The sequence below is a fragment of the Coloeus monedula genome, assembly GCF_965178545.1.
Source record: "Coloeus monedula genome assembly, chromosome: 7".
Classification (NCBI taxonomy): Eukaryota; Metazoa; Chordata; class Aves; order Passeriformes; family Corvidae; genus Coloeus; species Coloeus monedula.
The window spans coordinates 33,213,750-33,231,779 of record NC_138787.1 but is presented as its reverse complement, the minus strand read 5'-3'; the positions used below and the strand labels follow the sequence as shown (position 1 = coordinate 33,231,779).

General features: G+C 36.9%; 1 protein-coding gene across 5 annotated transcripts in view; it reads right to left on the bottom strand.

Annotated features, from left to right (window-relative positions):
• Positions 1–1,688: 1,688 nt before the first annotated feature.
• SLC35F5 (solute carrier family 35 member F5) overlaps positions 1,689–18,030 on the bottom strand; it is a 31,801-nt gene continuing 15,459 nt past the window's right edge. For 4 of the 5 annotated variants that reach the window (XM_082284871.1, XM_082284872.1, XM_082284870.1 and 1 more), the window contains 7 exons: positions 17,485–17,549; positions 17,047–17,151; positions 16,417–16,576; positions 14,889–14,979; positions 12,465–12,619; positions 11,955–12,043; positions 3,283–11,022 (listed from right to left, as the gene is read on the bottom strand). In XM_082284871.1, the coding sequence (XP_082140997.1) occupies positions 11,962–12,043; positions 12,465–12,619; positions 14,889–14,979; positions 16,417–16,576; positions 17,047–17,151; positions 17,485–17,549 (658 nt within the window). In that variant the 3' untranslated portion in view covers positions 3,283–11,022; positions 11,955–11,961. Of the gene's footprint in view, positions 1,791–3,282; positions 11,023–11,954; positions 12,044–12,464; positions 12,620–14,888; positions 14,980–16,416; positions 16,577–17,046; positions 17,152–17,484; positions 17,550–18,030 lie in introns of those variants that run through there. The other variant, XM_082284874.1, reaches the window with a different exon arrangement.

Genomic DNA, 18,030 nt, shown 5'->3' with positions numbered 1-18,030 from the left:
TTTGTTCTTTTCTTCTCTTGGTTAGGCTGGTCCTTATTGCCCCTTTGCATCTCAGAGAGGACACTGGCTTAGTCCATAACCATTTCCTTGAGAAAAATATTTCACTGCAACTCTGTTTTACACTAGGAACACATTTTCCAGGAGCTTCTCTTCCTACACCTCAAGCTCACTATGGCCAACACATTCCTGTAGGAAGAGTAATGAATCCAACTCCATTTTTAAGCACTGGGAAAAACATCACATGCAAAAGAGTGACAGATGGAGCTGTATCAGCTTTTACCTAACAGCGAAAGGGGAGGTAGAAGTCAGTTGCAGCACTTTTGCCAAAATGTGTTTTTCACAAAAGACATGTGTTAAATTACTAACACATATCCATAATATTTTTAAATATTTACACTATGAACTAATGACATCCTCTTAATTAGTGAAAAGTGAGGAAGGAAACACATAAAAAGGCAAGGAGGACTTGGGGAGAGGTGTGCATGAGACCCAGCTCCATTCATCACAGCCCTTGCATCGGATTTCCTCTGTATCTCCCTTTGGTCTGAGATCACCACATTTCCATGGCCAGAAACCTCTCATAGGGCATCACTTCTTGTTTTCCTGCAACACCACAGCCACAAAAGCCATCTGCTTAAAACTTAACTTTTCAATTTTTTTTTTCTTCCAAAGGGATAAAAAGAAAATCATACTGGCAGATGAGCTTCTTTCTTAATGGGAACACTATTACAGATAGACAGAATGTTCCTTTATGTTTATGGAGCTTCTCTTGCATTGTGTAAATGCACACTCGCAGTGTAATCATGAGTTTTCTATCATCATTAGCAGCAGGATCCCAGTAGTTAAATCAAAGAAGCCTAGTAAATGCCCCAACACTGGAAGATTCCCACAAAGAAAAGCCTATTTAGATAATTAAAGGAATCTTTATGATATGAAGATTCTCATCTCACAGCAAATTATAACACATTAGGTAACACTACCAAAAAAAAAGTCCTGAAAGCTTGCAAAGCCACAAACTAGAACTGGCTTTTGTTTCACGATCTTGAAATAGTGGCTGGGGGCAAGATGAGGGGGAAGTGAGGGGAAAAGAGGAAGAAGAGTTCACATTGAGGCAGTAAACTATTGTTTCTTCGGAAATCTTAAATTTTGTGCAAGTTTTTTAAAATCAATATAAATGGAATATTCTTGGGTTGCAGACATAAATAAAATCCAAGAATGTCTCCCACATACATAGTGTTGATAGGAAAAGAAGTTTGAAAATGGGGTTTAAATCATCCTTCTCAGAAGCTTTAAACCTCACCTTGCAGCAAGTGACACTGAGCTTCTGGCAAGTGGCAGTTTCATGTATGAAATGTGTCTCCTAAAACTGAAGAGCATACAGAGTAGAACAAGATAATGTGTCAACAAATTACATCCGAAAGACTGAAAGCAATCTAGAGAACCTGCACTGACTGATCCCTTTGTATACAGAAAAGTACCAGGTGTCAGGATATTACAGAGGAGAGTTTAGATCTTAATAGCCTAACAGAATAACAATACATCGATTCACAGTGTGGATAAGGAAAAACAAACTAACAAATACCCACAAAACAACAACAACAAAAAAAAACCAAACCACAAAATAAGTTCTTACCTCAGTTGTTTCTCCAGTAGCTCATTCTGGGCCTCCACACATCTCTTATCAAAGCCTCCACTGCAAAATCTGCTTCCTGTGGTTCTGTCACCACCTGCCCCAGCCATTTATGCAGCCAGCTGTCCTCTCAGCACAACTCATCAGGTGCTGACAGAGCCTAAGAAAGCAATGCGTTTCAGGGTTTTATGTTTTAATGGCAGAACCTGCCAAAAATTATTCCACATTTTACTTTATCTCTCTGACTTAAAAGGGAGGAATCACACAATGACTGGGATTCTAGCCATCAGTTAGGACACTAGAAAAAGGAACAGGATTCTTGTTGCCAACTTGCCTTTGAAAGTATATAGAAACTTTTCAAGCCAAGTTGCTTCAAATTCTTAATTTGAGCTCCAGAATTCCTGTTGCTTGTCAGGGAATACAAGATGAACTTCTTTTTAATTAGTTAATGCCAAAGCAAGTATGCCCTTGCTTTAGTGTAAAAAGCTGCTTCTTCCTATAGCAGTACTATTTATGAATTTGGTAAAAAATAATTCAGCTGTAGTTAATCCAGAAAACTCAGAAAAGCCTAAGGTGGAAATTTTTTTTTCCTCTTTTTTTTTATTACATATTTAGGTAAATGCCTATCATCCCCGAGGTTTTAATTATTAAAGACGCTGAAAGTTCAGCTGCAAGAAGAAAGGTCAATGTCTAGCCCTGGTTAACTGCGGGAATCAGAGATGATAAACAGGTAAATTAATTGTCTTTCACTGTTTATACATTAATTGCTCAGCCGGAGCCGCGGGATGGGCACGGCCGGAGCTCCCCCTGCTGCTCACAGACCTGTGCACACTTTGCCATTCAGGCGCTCGCAAAAAGAGATCAAAAATCGGTGCTTGACTGCTTAAATGACCGGAGTGTGATGGTTTGACCCCAGCCAGCATCCAGCCCCACACAGCCGCTCGCTCCTGCCCCAGCAGTGGGATCGGGGACGGAATGGAAAGGGTAAAAGCAGGAAGCCTCATGGGTTGAGATAAAGGCAGTTCAACAGTTCAAAGTGTGCACGCAAGCAAAGCAAACCAAGGAATGATCTCCCTGCGTCCCACGGCTGGGCAGGTGTTCAGCCATCCCCAGGAGAGCAGGACCCCATCACAGGTAGTGGTGACTTGGCAGGACAAACACCATCACTCCAAATGTCCCCCTCTTCCTCCTTCTTGCTCCCACTTTAAGTAGTGAGCACGATGTCCTGCGGTCTGGAATAAGCCCGTGCTCAGCCCGGGTCACCCATCCCGGCGGGGTCTCCTCCCACCCTCCCGTGCAGCCCAAACTCCTCCCCCGAGGGGCGAGGAAAAGCAGAAAGGCCTTGGCTGTGTGCAAGCCCCGCTCAGCAGTAGCAGAAACATCTGTGTTATCATCCGTGCTCAGCACAGACCCAAACAACAGCCCCCTACCAGACACGGGGAAGAAAATTAGCCCTGCCCCAGCCAAAACCAGCACACAGACCAAGCTGACACCAAATTATTACCTTCCACATTCTGGCTTAGGCAAAATGAGACAAAATGAGACCCCAAAACTCACTTTAAGCCCACCCCTAGTCACCATTTTTTCTTAACTGATGATATAAAACACCTTGGGCAGTAACCCCAACCAAATACCAATTCCTGTTAAGAAAATAAGATTTATAATCTTTATTGTTTACTTACATATAATAAATACAATACAGAACAAAAACATCACACCCATTGATTGTATTACACAGGCTGTTAATCAGAATACATTACATTTTCTTTTCATTAGCCCTTTTATAGGGTTTTGGTACTGGATATTAAGAATTTCAATTTATAAACCTTTTAACATAAAAACAATCTTCCAATTTTCACCTTCATGCATATTTCAAATCTTCATATATATACTGGTTTTGTTAAAAATATATAAGCACTGTTCAGTATTTGCAATATAGGACTTCAATTTCCATTCATTAGATCTCTATTAATATAGAGATTTTCAAAATAATTAATAGCTTAAATCTGATTTTAATTAAAAATACTTATTCTATATTTTTTATTTAACTGACCTCACATCAGAAAATGAAGTGACAGGACAAAGACACCCCAGACAAAAGCCAGTGTTCACTTTTAAAGAACAAAGGGTAGAAGTTCTGGTCCTTGCTTCACCTGTATTATCCTGGAATAATGGAGACACAATTTGGTATAAAGAGGGCAGGAGGAAACCAGAGTTTCTGAAGAGATACGCATCTTCTTTTCAGATTTACCACTGCCATCCTGCTGTTTTCTTGGCTTAAAAATCACTGCATCAAACCCTGATATATGTTTTTCTCTGCATGAATATCCTTGCCATTAAATGGAAATCAGATTTAAATGCTACATTTCTTTTTTATCAAAAATAGATCAAGGTTTAACACACTCTGGAATCAGGCTTTCAAGTGCAAACGCAATACAAATCAGCAATTCACGTTTTGCTTTCACTAAAGAAAATGGTTAAAAGATGATTCATAAAGATGTTTCATAGAGGATACATATCTGGAACTTGCTATGCTCCCAGAACATCTGAATTATCAGCAAAGTGTACAGACTTCAGGGGAAACCAAGTTTTCTTCAGGTGAAAGCTCTTCAGTTAGAGCAGCTTCCACTTTAAAAGTGTAACTGAGAATTCCCTGAAAGTTGGTATAAAAGGCAGTGCCAAAACAACCATCAAAACTATGACTGGTTTTGTGCATCTTTTAACACAGTCAAGTTTCAGGACTTTCATAAATCAAGGTTTCATAAACAATTTTGTTTCACTAATATCTATTCCAAAGAGATCTCACACAGATTTTAAATCATTACAAATACCCCTTCAGCTCTACAATGCTGAAGTTGTAGCTCATACTTAGTACATTTCTCTAATTCCATTCAGGTAATGTCAGCTCCAACACCTGGCTGTGCTCTCCATGCAGCCTTATGTAAACAGCCTCTCATGAGTGCCAATTAACAGAGCATTCCTTTGTAACTGCATTGGATGGACTTTTGTTTTAAAAAACCCAAACCTCAAACAAACAAAAAAAAACTTCCTAAATCTCCAAATATAATTTTTTTCCACGATTTTTTTTTTAACAATCACAGGGCTTAATTTAAGCCTTCAGCTTCAATATGAAATGATTATTTAAAATACCTACTTTCTATATTACATCAAGATCAACCAGAGATCAATCCAATAAACTACTGCCCAAGCACTTCCTATGTGGAATTGGGCTACGCAAGAAATTACCCCAATGATTTTACAGCATATGCTTCCTACCTTCCTACTAATAGTCTTGATTTTCAATTAGGATTTCTGTTTTAAAGTTTTTTACATTTTTTTTTCTTCTCCAATAGGAAAGTGACACTGTTTGGTTGGAAAGCCCTGCTGTTCCCCTAGAGAGAGGAAAAATAGATCCTAAAATATTTTAGAAATTAGTCATTCTGGCAGTGGAACTACCTTAATTGGCATGCAAGTGGTCAGATTTAGGTAGAAGTACCACATGTAACACAGACAAGGAAGACTTGTGGACTGGCAACATCAGTAATATATTGACTGATATCATTGATAAAATACAGTCATTTGCATATTATAAAATTAGTTCTGTGCTAAATGGCTAATCCCCCTCAGCTTGATAAGTGTGGAGTTTGATTGGTTTTATTTGGTTGGGTTTCTTAAAAAAAAAGTGGGAAAAAAATCAGGAACATATCTGAAGAACTATAGAAATGGCCCTGAATTATTATTTGAGGCCATTTCAGTATCCTGTCATATTTCTCCTGTGAAACATAAAGAAAATTTGTGCACCTTCCCTGAAAAAAACCTTCAGAAGTTCATTAATAAAAGAAAGGGAACATTGGATGCAACTTCATAAACTGAGATGCAGTTAAAGGACTCTGAACTTGTAGAACTAAACAGCTGCTTTCTACAAAAATCCTCAGAGAAAAGCTCTTAATGCTTTTTCAAAGTAGGAAGTGAAAGCCAGATGGAATTCTGGATGCATTCCACATCATGATAGGCATGTCCAGAAAAGGTTTGGTTACCTACTAATACTAATGACAAGAGTAAGAACACAGATCTCTAAGTAGTCACATTACATGTCAGATTTATGTCTTATGTCAGATTTCTAACACCACAGAGGTCTAGGGCAGTCAAAATACAATTACACTGGCTTTACCTAGAGAGGAAATTCACTTTGCAATGAATGCAACAGGGCATGGAAATGGAAATGTCAAAGCAGAAATCATCAAGAGGAAGCTGATGCTCAAGGCTGATGACTATGATCACATATTCTCACTACAGACAAAAAAGTATACAGCAAAGTGCAGGGGTTAATATTTCTCATGCTGCTGATTTTAAACAAAAGCCATGTAGCAAGACAAATTCACCTTTTAAATAATTAAGCTGCATACTGGATATGTGGAAGTATCTTTTGTGACCAGTAACAGCACTGTTTACCATTTTTACCAGTACTGAAATCCCTCCATTTATATTACTGAGGTCTTAAAGCAAACCACTCCAGATACATACTGCAGACAGAAATACTGCAAAGGCATAAAGGTCAACCTGACTTCAGAGTTCCTTTCAATAAAATTTTACTTTATTAATGCTGTCTATGACTTTCATGGGCTTTGGATCAAATCCCAGTCTAGCCAAAGTAACTTTACAGGAAAAACAAACAAAAAATCCCCAAAGTGAACAGACTGTAAAAATTTAATGATACAAATGAATATATTTATGTTAGAGATTTATCCTGATATACCCCAGAATTAGATTATGTATTATTACAGCACTGCCCAACCCTGAAAGTTAATGTCACTGTCATGCCAGAAGTGCAGCTTCAAAATCAGCAGAATAACTATTCATTTCTATGACACAGAGGATAATAAAGTAGAAAATCACACACATTTCAGCATCAGCTTAGAATGGATACTTCTCCAGAAAGTAACAAAGTGTTGGGCAGAGTATATTTTATTGACATCTTTAAATGCTCTTAACATTCTCCTCATGATTTACCTGATAAGCCTAAGGAAATTCAACATGGAAGTTACATGATGTGAAATGTTTGAGTGAAACCTGGAAATGTTTGTAGGGAATTTAAAAGCAGGAATTAGTTATCACCTCTCACAACATATGGTATCATCCATATTTCCCTGAGAAATCATGCCCTGCAATGATCATGTAACACAAAATACAACATTAATGAAATCATGGATTAGATAGGGAAAAAAAAGGCCTAACAGTTTATGAATGAACACCTAAATGCTACTGGAGTTATAACTATTAAATTGCAGGCACTACATGTGACAGCCATACCGGAAATGGTAACTAACTCAAAACTTACCCCAAATAAAGAAAACTGATTCAAAGGACCATCCTACAGTTAGCCATATAACTCACCATTGTGATATTAACATCAGTTTGTTTCTTGATTTTTGAGCATGCCAGTTCTTCACTTCATTTACACTCTGCCTTTCCAAGGCCTATTTCCATATGAAATCTAAAGTGTGTCCATAAACTCAGCCTATCTCCAAAATTTAACTGGTTTTCCCTGTCCTCTGATAGCTTCATTCAGCTCAGTAACATCATTTCCTGAAGACAGGAGGATCTTTTAGTAGGGAATAGGAATGACAACATTCAACACTAAGAGAAATGGAACCAAGAATTACAAAGAAATCATTTTGCCACCTTATTTAAAGCCATCACAGCTGTGAATAGAAGTACCTAGGCACGAGTATTGTGACAGGAATGACAATGACAGCAGCACACACCAAGAAAAGCAATTTGCAGGCTCTCCTATTTTCATTAGTACATTCCAAGGAGGTCTGCCACGAATAGACCAAGTATCACCTGCAGCTCCCCAGCTTGAACAACCACCCTGCTTAACACCCCATTTCCACAAAATACCTCAGCATCTGCCATTCCACGGGGACACCAGGGCAGTGCCTCAGCCTCCAGCTTCTGAGTTGGTGTGCAATCCCTGCAGCCCAACTCCATGGCCAGCCAGACCAGTCCTGTCCTACAGCCCCTACCCCCTCACAGGGATCCCCACAGGCCAGAAGCCAAGGAGCAGGATGCAGTGGACACTGGGAAAGCCAAACAGCAGGCCCTCAGCGCCTTCAGGAGCACTCATGTGCCCCAGACTCTGTTACAGATGTGGTATTTCCATCCCTTGCTGAAGCAGCATTACATCTGCAGCAGTCCCTTGTAGTGAACACATTTTCAGCATGACTGAAACCCAACACAAAGTGGCCAGAAAAACTGAAATCCTTTTCTGCCTTTGTTCTGAAGTGCAGCACACTGCTTATCAAACTACAGGAGACTCACCAAAACCCTAAAAGCAAAGGCATGCTCTGTAGCTTTTGGCAAATTATCATAATTTCCTTCATATACAAAAACCAAACAGCCCCAAAACCTCAATTGCACACACAGAAGAAATGGATGGTTGTCTCAAAGGATTACAGGAATTAGTTCAACTGTTTGACAGAGCAACACATAGTATTCATTTCCCACCTTGTAGGCCTGGGAAATCACTGTTCCTTAACCATCTAATGACAATCAAAGAAATGCTCGACATTATTTTTCTAAAGCATATGTGGTTCCTACAAGAAGTAAGTCAGAATAAAGACATTCCCAAATCAAAAGAGTAAGAGCAATGACAATTTACACTACCACACAGAGGTAAAGCATTCATGAGAGAGCTCCTTCACATTCCAGTTGTGTCACGGGGAAGAAAAACCCAGCACGTCTCCATTGCATCAGAGGTACCTGAGAATCAAAGCTAAATCTCTTGTGCATTTACCAAGCACCCATTAGAGAGCTATGCAATTTACATTTCAAATCAGACATTATATTTATAAAATATCATTGTACTAAAAATCACAAGGTTTTGTAGAAAAAACTCCATCACATTCTATTAAATGCAGGAACAATGTCATATGTCATAGCTTCTGTAATTAAAAGTGTAACATGTTTCTTGTAACTACAGGGGCACCACTGTTTAAAAATCCTTTCAGGAAGGAGAGTTTGTTTTGTTCTTACTATACAAAGAACTGTAATTTAATGCAAAAACACAGCTTAAGCTACCTAGTGCCACGAGAAAAAAATATTTCGTATCTTATTTTCAAAAAAATTAACACATTTTGTTAAAAACAAAAACATTTGGAAAGGCCTGACTTTGAGTTTACTGAACATTCTTCAACATTCCTGGGGTCAGAGGCAGAAGAATATTCTCTTATTAACCTCTCAAACTAATGAGTAGTGCAAATTAACATGGGAGGCTATGATGATCTTTGATTTTAACCCACGAACACAAGGGCAAATATAAATAGCAACTGCCTGTTTGACATCACAGATCCAATCATATTTGCATGACCAATTTCAAATAACAGTAATAGAAAATTTTGCTACAAATACAGTCACTGCCCATCTGAAAGCAGACTCAGTCTTCCCAGGCTTAATTCACTGATGCCACAAGTCCCAGCTGATTCAAATTTGGAGTTAATGCCTGGTATGAAATATTCAGCAGGTATCGCTGAAACTTTTCATTAACTGAAGAGAGACATTATCTTTTTATTTCTGAGTAGGCAGTACAATACTTCTTGAAAAAAAGTTGATGCAAACATCCCCTAAATTTGTCATCATTTTGAAGGACAAATCCAAAACCTAAGGAAACTCCACTGATCAAAAAATGCCTGAAAATTCTACTAAAGTAAAATTTAGTTCAACATACTGCATTTTCAACCCCTTGACTTGTGGGGTTTGAAAATTTAACTGTGAAATTTAATCGACTTTCTTGTCTCTTTTGGGTTTGTGATTTTGTTGCGGTTGATTTGGTTTTTTTTTTTAATTCCTATTTTAGCGTCCAAGAAGGATTTACTATCTCATCTTGAAGAGATGCCTCAGATCACCAAAGTTTGTAGTGCAAGCCAGTATTAAAAACAGGAAGGAAAGGTTTGATAAATATTTGAACAGAATAGCCCCAGGTTCATTTTGTCTTCCTTCTCTACACACAGTTCTTATATTAAATTCCAGCTGCTGGCTCGAATTCTTCTATAAATGTAGAGTTAAGCATGTTGCTTTCCTGCATTCCCTTTAAATACACCAAAAGACCAAAATTTCTTATGGAAGGATCATTATGGAGTGCCAAAATATGAACAGGCATTTCTGCTATGTCATCTTTCTGTATTTGTGTGGAGGGACAGTAGAAATACCTACATTATTAATAACCTTGTTATGTGGAAGAAAATACTCCTGGCTAAAAATCCACCTTACATTCATTACAAAAAAATAAAATCCATCAAAAGCCAAAATTAACTTTGATCTAAGTGTCTTATAGGCCAGGAGCTGAAAAATGGCATTGACTAATTTCAAATATTCCTGAATATAATTATAATAGCTTCTCCAGATTCAAAAGGATAGAAACACTGCAGTGGAAGGAAGATAATCATCACTTTTAGAACAAATTTATTAATACAGCTGGGGGGAAAGAAAAATCAATGCAAACACCTTTCCTTTTCAGATTGCTTAGCAGATTATTGTAGTGCCAACCCATTGACTGAAAACTTTCACAACCAGTTTATCTCTTTCACAACGTGGCAGCTACACCTGAAAATGTTCATGTCTGAAAGATAACTGGGATTGAGAATGGGTTAAAGAACCAATCTGTTTTAAAACATGTGTAAGAATGTATACCCAAATGTGTTGTAATAGAAATATTTTATCATTCACTGAAATGTTAAGGATTCCTGATGGTTGGGAAATTTTTTTGATTTTTAAACATCAGCACCCATTGCCATTACAAGGCTACTCAAAATGGCCTAAGACATTATATATGTAGTGTTCCAGGACCATACAAAGATCCTTCATCAGTAATTGTAAGAATGCACTTAATAAATTATTTTTCTATTTTCATCTATTAATATGCAAATCATTTATACAACATAAAAAATTTAATTTGTACCTACTACAGGTAACATATCTATTTAGCTTTTCATCTGAAAGCCTGTAAGACTCGATGACCTGCAAACTTATTTACATAACTCACTTAAAAGTATCTTTTAAAAATAATATTGTCCAGCATTTAACAAAATTGTGACTTAAAAAAAGAAAGAAATCACTTAACAGCATTTGCTTTCTTGATTTTCTTAAGTAATGTCACCAGCTCAAGTGTTATAAGGCAGGTTGGTTGCTCAGATGGACTAAGACTCCCTATGGTGACAGGCATGTAGTAAATCTGTTCATTTATAAAATCAGATGAAAGCAAGAAAAAGTTTAGAGTTTCAAAAGAACTGAAACGTCTTATTTTTACTACAAATTCAGAATAGGCACTGAAACATGATTCCTTAGGGACTTTTCCTGAAGATTGTCTCTTCGCTGGGCATCATTCCATTTTTAAACTAAGAAGAAGAAAAAAAAAATTATCAGGAGTACAAAATTCAGGATTACAAAAGAGGAATTACCATAAGTATTTGTTTCCATCTTACTAACAAAGGAAATAACTCCATGTCTTAAGACATCACAATTACTGCTCTGGTTAGAATATTTTTAATTTCATTATTAGATTTAAGCAACATAGGAAAATAAAAACATGCCTTTCAAGTAATTCTGCATACATTATTGAAAACCAAAGCTCTGAAGCACAGGGCTAAGAGAGTCCTAAACTTTGTTTGTTTCAATGCTCCAAGCCAGTACTGACAAACCATGTAATGTTCCTTTTAGAGATTTGTTTAACCTCCTCTTAAGGAGGGATATTTTGCAAACTCTTTAGCTATTCTAGTCTACTTTCCCTATGCTTATCATGAGAAATATTTAGCCTAATATTTAATAGAATTTAACAACCTAATTCTTGTCAACCACAAACACAAGGGCTCCTTTCCACTTTTGGGACCCGTAATGATAAAGTCTGGTGATGTTCTCTAAACGTCCTTAAATGGTTGGTGTTTTTCATGAGCTGCAGTAGCCCAGACTGAGACCCCAACAGCATTAAAGACTGAAGTAATTACCTCAGATGTTTTCCAAGCACATCATCCATGCCAAGAAGCTGAATACCTCTTCTGGCTTATTGACTCACATCCAGTCTTGGATGAACTTTGTAATACTCTTTAGTAAAAAACTCCATTTCAAAACCATTGACCAAGAACTGTGAGAATAATGCTTGGCAACAAGTAGTAGCAATAACTTTGAAGACACACTTTAAAACTCTGTCCATAGATACAGAACAAGACCGACTGCATGCTCTTGAAAAACTTGTCCTTGCATAACACAAATGCCACCATGAAAACCAATCCTCACCTTTCTGTGCATCGTTTGAGGTTTATTAAAGGTTTACCTTTTGTCTATGAACAGCAGCTGTCTCCATCCTGTGAAACACTGTGCATAGGGATGAGGCTTTCACACTGCTCGCTTTCTTCTGGCATTCTTGAAAGAAACACAGTTATTTAAGTCATACAGTAATATTAAATTGGTTGTTGTGAAGCCAACAGAAGTACCAAGTATGCAGCTGTTTGAACTTTAGCCATCAAAAACATGCAAAGACTCCTTAAGTCTATTAAGTGTACTCAAGTTTGCACAATTCTCACTGCATGTGCTGGGTACAGAAATTATCACAGATGTATTAAGGGAAAAAGCTGTGACAACCACTAGGAAACTTCTTTTAAAAGGTAAACAGACTTCACATCTTTCCATTTTCTGAGCATTACATAGGTTAATAAATGGATTGGCAACTACAACTATTAAGAAATTAATACACCTGAATATAAAATCAGGTGAAAATAAACAGAGTATGAATATTGTGGAAAAGTTAAAGAAGAGACAGGATTATAGTTTGTCATTGTCCTACCTCTGAATTCGATGTTTTCTACAAATAAAGGCAAAAATTCTTCTGATTCCCACCATCACTGGATCCCAGTTGTTATAGTGACACAAGAGAGTTGCAATGAAAAATGAAAAAAATACAGGTACTGCTCCTGCAAAAAATAACCAGGAAAACTGCACCTGGAATTGAAACACAAACATCATTCACTCAATAGCTTAAAAAAGAATTGACATGCTGTATATTTGGAATGATTATTATTGTAAGTTTGAGATGCAGTTTGAGTTATTTTAAACAGTGTGAGTTATTTGGTTCCAATTCTATAGCTATTACTTCTTTGAAGAACTGCATAACCTGTTCCCACTGATCCATTCTTTACAATGGAACATTCTGTTTGCACTGGGAGCTGAATAAGACTGCCATTTCCAAACAGTCTCAGTTTTAGGTTTTTAGCTCTGTCTCTGGTGCCAAGGAGAAAGCCTCCTACACATTCCACGGGTTGGAAAGACATGATCTTTAAAGTCCCTTACAACCCAAACCATTCCATGGTTCTGTAACTCCAAACCAAGGGCACAAGGACAGGAAGAGCCTGGGACCTGCCTTTCAGGACAACAGAGCTATGAGCTATGGGCATGGCCCCCTGAATGGAGAAAAGATCCAAAACTGAAGATTTTGGAGAAAACAGATTCAGCTTTGGTACCTGGCACTGATGACCCTCCTCAAAGATCTCATAAACTGCAATTGTTAAACCCTGTGAGCCTATTTAAGCCTATTTTCAAATTAAATTCAGAACATGTAAGTTGCCAAAAGGAATATTTAATTACTTGTTAGAAACCTGGTTGTAATCTCCTAAGATTCAGATTTATGTTAGAAAATTACAGAAAAGTAAATACTCAGAAACTTAGTGATTATGAATACTGTATAATTACCATGCCATTTAACAGTCATACAAAGGCTGCATGTATTGATATTTTAATCTTTACATTACATGGTGTGATCCTTGGGGTGTCCTATGCAGGACCAGGAGTTGGACTGGGTGATCCTGATGGGTCCCTTCAAGCTCTATGATTCCATGATTATTAGCCATGCCAGTGGAACTCTTGTGCAGGTTTAACTAAAAACAAGGCTGGCCAGAGGCATTAACAGAGCAGCCTGAAGCTGGAAGCTTAAATTTCTATCAGGTCATGTGAGATGTGGACACCTGAGACTTCCATGAGCACAGGGCTTGGCTTAGGATATTCTGATGTCTGTATGGCAGAGACAGACTTGTACAAACACACTTGTGCAAAAACCCTCAAAGTCTACAGCAGTTTGCCTTTAATCAGGGTCCCTCACTTGTTTTTCTAATACTAGTAATTTATTTTCCAAAATGAAAGACAAAGGATTTACTTCCAACACCAGGAGTTACAAAGGTAATTTGCCCTTTTGTTACCAACAGCAGCTGAAAGTCATCCAAGAGAGCTTTGGAGATGTTTCTGCTATTTGAAATGCCTCCATATTGCATTAGTACATGAATAAAAATTAATTCTACAAGATCTGGACTCTGTTTATTCAGAATAAACAGCCTAAAGATTAAGCTGTTTACTGGGAATTAGAAAAACATACTCCATTTTTCAATGTATCCCAGAAGAAAGTTTAGATGAATCACTTCAGAAGACAACCTAAAATTTTCATATATTGATATATGTAACTATATGTATATACACATCTCTACCAATGTATTTGCACATGCACCCACACCTGTGTATATCTAAAATGAGTACTGACACACAAACCTACCTATAAAATTCTTATTTTTTCTACCAGCATTAACTCACTCATAAATCTAATTCGAGCTCATGAAAGTGAATTTTGGGGGAGGAGTCTACAGATATTTTATTCCTCGAATCCTTTATAGCTATCATGGGTTATTTACCACCCCATTACAATTTATCTCTCAAGTGTGCATTGCAGATGCTTTAAGAGCCACACAAATACAATTATCTTACCAACAAATGTTTTACTATTGTTGGAATCACTGCAGTATTTGCTCTGTTTCCATGCTGGAATATGCAGGTAGTACTAACACAAAACATACTGTATATCACATGTTCATTACGAAAGTATTTATTCAGGGTCTGACTCTTTTTGACTTTGCTTTTCTTTATCCTTTTATTTTTCAGACTTATTTTCCAAAATGCACACTGGCATGAAGTAAAAGCAAAATACAAGCTGTGTTTGGGGATTTTTTACCCCATTTTTACATGCACAAAATTTCAGAAGTCTAAAGGTACTCATCACAATTTACACTTTGCTTGTGAAAACATTGAACAGCAAAGCTTCTTTTTGTCTGGAAACATTCCAAGTGCAAGACTTGACTGATTTCTTGCACCAAATAAACAAGTACAAGCCTAAAAGAATTTAATTAGAAGAAATTCTGTAAACAATGATCAAAATTTAGTAGTACCTTACCTTCTGCATGCACATATCAGCTATTATGGACAGAGGTATTGTAAGGCTTAGGGCAAGTGTGCCTATCAGCGATGAGGTAAGAAAGCAGCCCCTAAAAGACAATAAAATAATAACAGTTACATGATTTAATGACAATAAATAATAATTATAATAATGAGGTTTTATTTAGGAGTTAAAAGACAACCTAAGTAATACATCAAATGAGGAAGACATTTGATGAACTGTTAGCTACTGTTAAATAACCAAAAACTAACTCAAACCATCACACTCCATTATAAATCTACAAAAGTGCATAAAATTCTTAACTAGGCAACTGATGTCTTCTGGGCTGAGGCTTAATTCCCATCCCAATCTTTTGAGAGGATGGAAATTTCCCTATTTCACATGTAGTAACTTCATCTAGAAAAACCTGCATTTTGCTTCCGTACCATGATTCTCTATAGCATAAGAGACTGCTTCTGAATTACAACCAACCTGTCCACAGAGAACTGCAAATGAACAAATGGTACAGAACCCAATAAAAATTTATCAGCATGTTAAAAAAAAATGAAGAGTCATATCTATCCATCCATTATTTAGTCAGTAATATGTGGTTGGGTGGAGTAAACAAGTAGGTTAAATGACATTATTTACTACCAAAAAAAGTAAAGAAGACTACACTAGTGGCACACTGGATGGTACCAGCACAAACTCTGAATTAGTCCCAGTGCAAAACTATAGAAAAGGAACTGGAAGTAAAACTAGCTCTTAAATTGACTGGAATATCATTCTGAGTTAATTAAACAAATATCCTGTAAAAAAGTCTCTGCACATCCATGTACTTAACCCTACGCTAGTACTTGATTTTGGGACAAGAGACAATGTTTGAGGTTTGGGGGGTTGGTTTGTTTGTTATTTTGCCTATGTTAAAATTACACTTAACCTGACACTGATATTGATACAGGATGGCACTAACATCACAAAAATATTCTATCAACAAAGAAGTTCAATTGCAAAGCAACATATGAAGTAATGCATGCATACCCAGGACTGGTGTAAAAGTTTGACAATAAACAAAAAATCTCATTATTAAATTTCATACATAACTTTCAACTTGAAAAAACAAGCAAAAATCCACAGCACCAAACAAAACCAAGAGGTTTTTGTGGAACTCCATCTACTCCACCTTGATCTTTCACTGCAGTATTGTCACAGAACTGTTACAACAAAATTCACGCTCTCCTTTTGCTACTGCAACTCTGTAGCACAAAGTCTTTTTGTACCAAATGTCAATTCTGGAATAAGCCCAGCACACAGTAATTTAATTACTACAAGATCACATCAGCTACTTTTTAAAGTTAGCTGTTGTCTTAACAGGACATTACGACACGATGCTAAAACTGCACATGTGGACAGAAAAAAAAAAAGAAAAAGAAAAGGGCAACATAGACATATACATAGACATAACATAGACAATTTTTCATCTCAAGAGCTGAGAACACCGGTAAGATAATTCATGTGAAACATATTCAATGCATGGCATACATACCACAGCCAGAGGAACTCTGACAAAACTGTTCCAATAAGGCCATTTATGACAATGCACATCCATATCAGTTTATTGGGAAACTCAAATGCTTCAAATCCAGTATAGTGAAGCAGGAAGAACCCCGGCCAAAGCAGCAACAGATTAAACAGTCCTACAAAACCTGAATATAAAAACAGTATCAAGTAAATCACAATAAATATTCTTCAACATAACCAAAATCTCAGCTAAAATCTACTATTTTGACAATATGCATATAGCAAAGCAGCCATGAAGCAGTATTTTAAATCTTTGAAAGGAAACAAATGTAAGAAATTTAACCTGAAATTCACAAACTAAATTTGCATCAGATATTTACAGGTTTGAAACTGAAAAGAAAATAAAAATCAGAAATCTCACTAAGTCAGTGGGGCTGTCTGCTTTCCTACAGGAAGTTACCTCTCATTGTTAAGGCACTAAACAAGAAATAATTCACTAAACCAGGCTCTGAAGGACTCGTAACCATGGGAGTAAGAGGCTTTCTCTACTTCCTTGGCTTTTCTAAGCCCCTTTACCACTCAGACACAGTTCAGTGCCTGATCACTTAATCACACATTGAATTAAAACTTTCAAAGGAGTTACTTTTGGTCTTACCAAAGAACATTGGTATGTCAAGTTTATCTTCTCTATCTACTTTCCTTTTTATCATGACTATGTAGACAGCATACAGCATTGCTCCTACAAGAGACCAAATGGAACCTGGAAAAATGGAAAAAAAAATCCCCTGAGATATGCCAAGCATGTTACGCACAGAAGGATCAACTCTCCTAAATCTCTGTTGATTACAGAATCCATTACTAAATGAAAAACATGGAAAAATGGAGAAAGCTCTACAACGTAAATACTTTCCCAACATATGCACAGGGTAGAAAATTATCATAAATGGCAAGTTTTAGAAGTTGAAACTAAAAAGCCAGATTGTGAAATGTTACATGAGCAAGAGATATAGAGCTTGCTATATGACTACTTAGTACTGTCAGAAGATGGTACTCATCACTGCATATTTCAGGATTAAAGCCCATAAGCAAATACCTATTGTATCTTTTCCAGCAGATTTTTCAGATCCAGAAAGGTTAACAAGTACCACACCACCAATGCTAGCAAAAAAAGAAGAAATGCAAAATGTTACTCGAATTCAGGAATTTCTTTACAAAAAACAGATAAAAGAAAGAGAAAAACAAATATACAGTTCTATCTTTAGGCATTTTTAGTTAACCAAAACCCACTTCTGGAAAGTCAAAAGGAGTTCTCAACTGCTAAGGCATGATCCCAAGTTAGAAACAACCAACCCCACTTTTAACTTCCCAGAACAATGCACCAGGCATTTAATGAAAGAGGCTGAAAACACTCAACAAACCTCTTCTTTTTTCACCATTTACACAAAAATAAACAAACCACAACTAAACAACAATAAAATAAGTTCATCTATTTCCAACCAAAATCACTCTAATTTCCTGCAAGAGAATGATATTTGGCAATGGTTCATGATACAAAGCATTTAACTGAATTCACTTGCTCAATTGATCTGTGAAACAAGGATTTTTAAAAGGGTGACACCTTTTATACCTGATACCACAG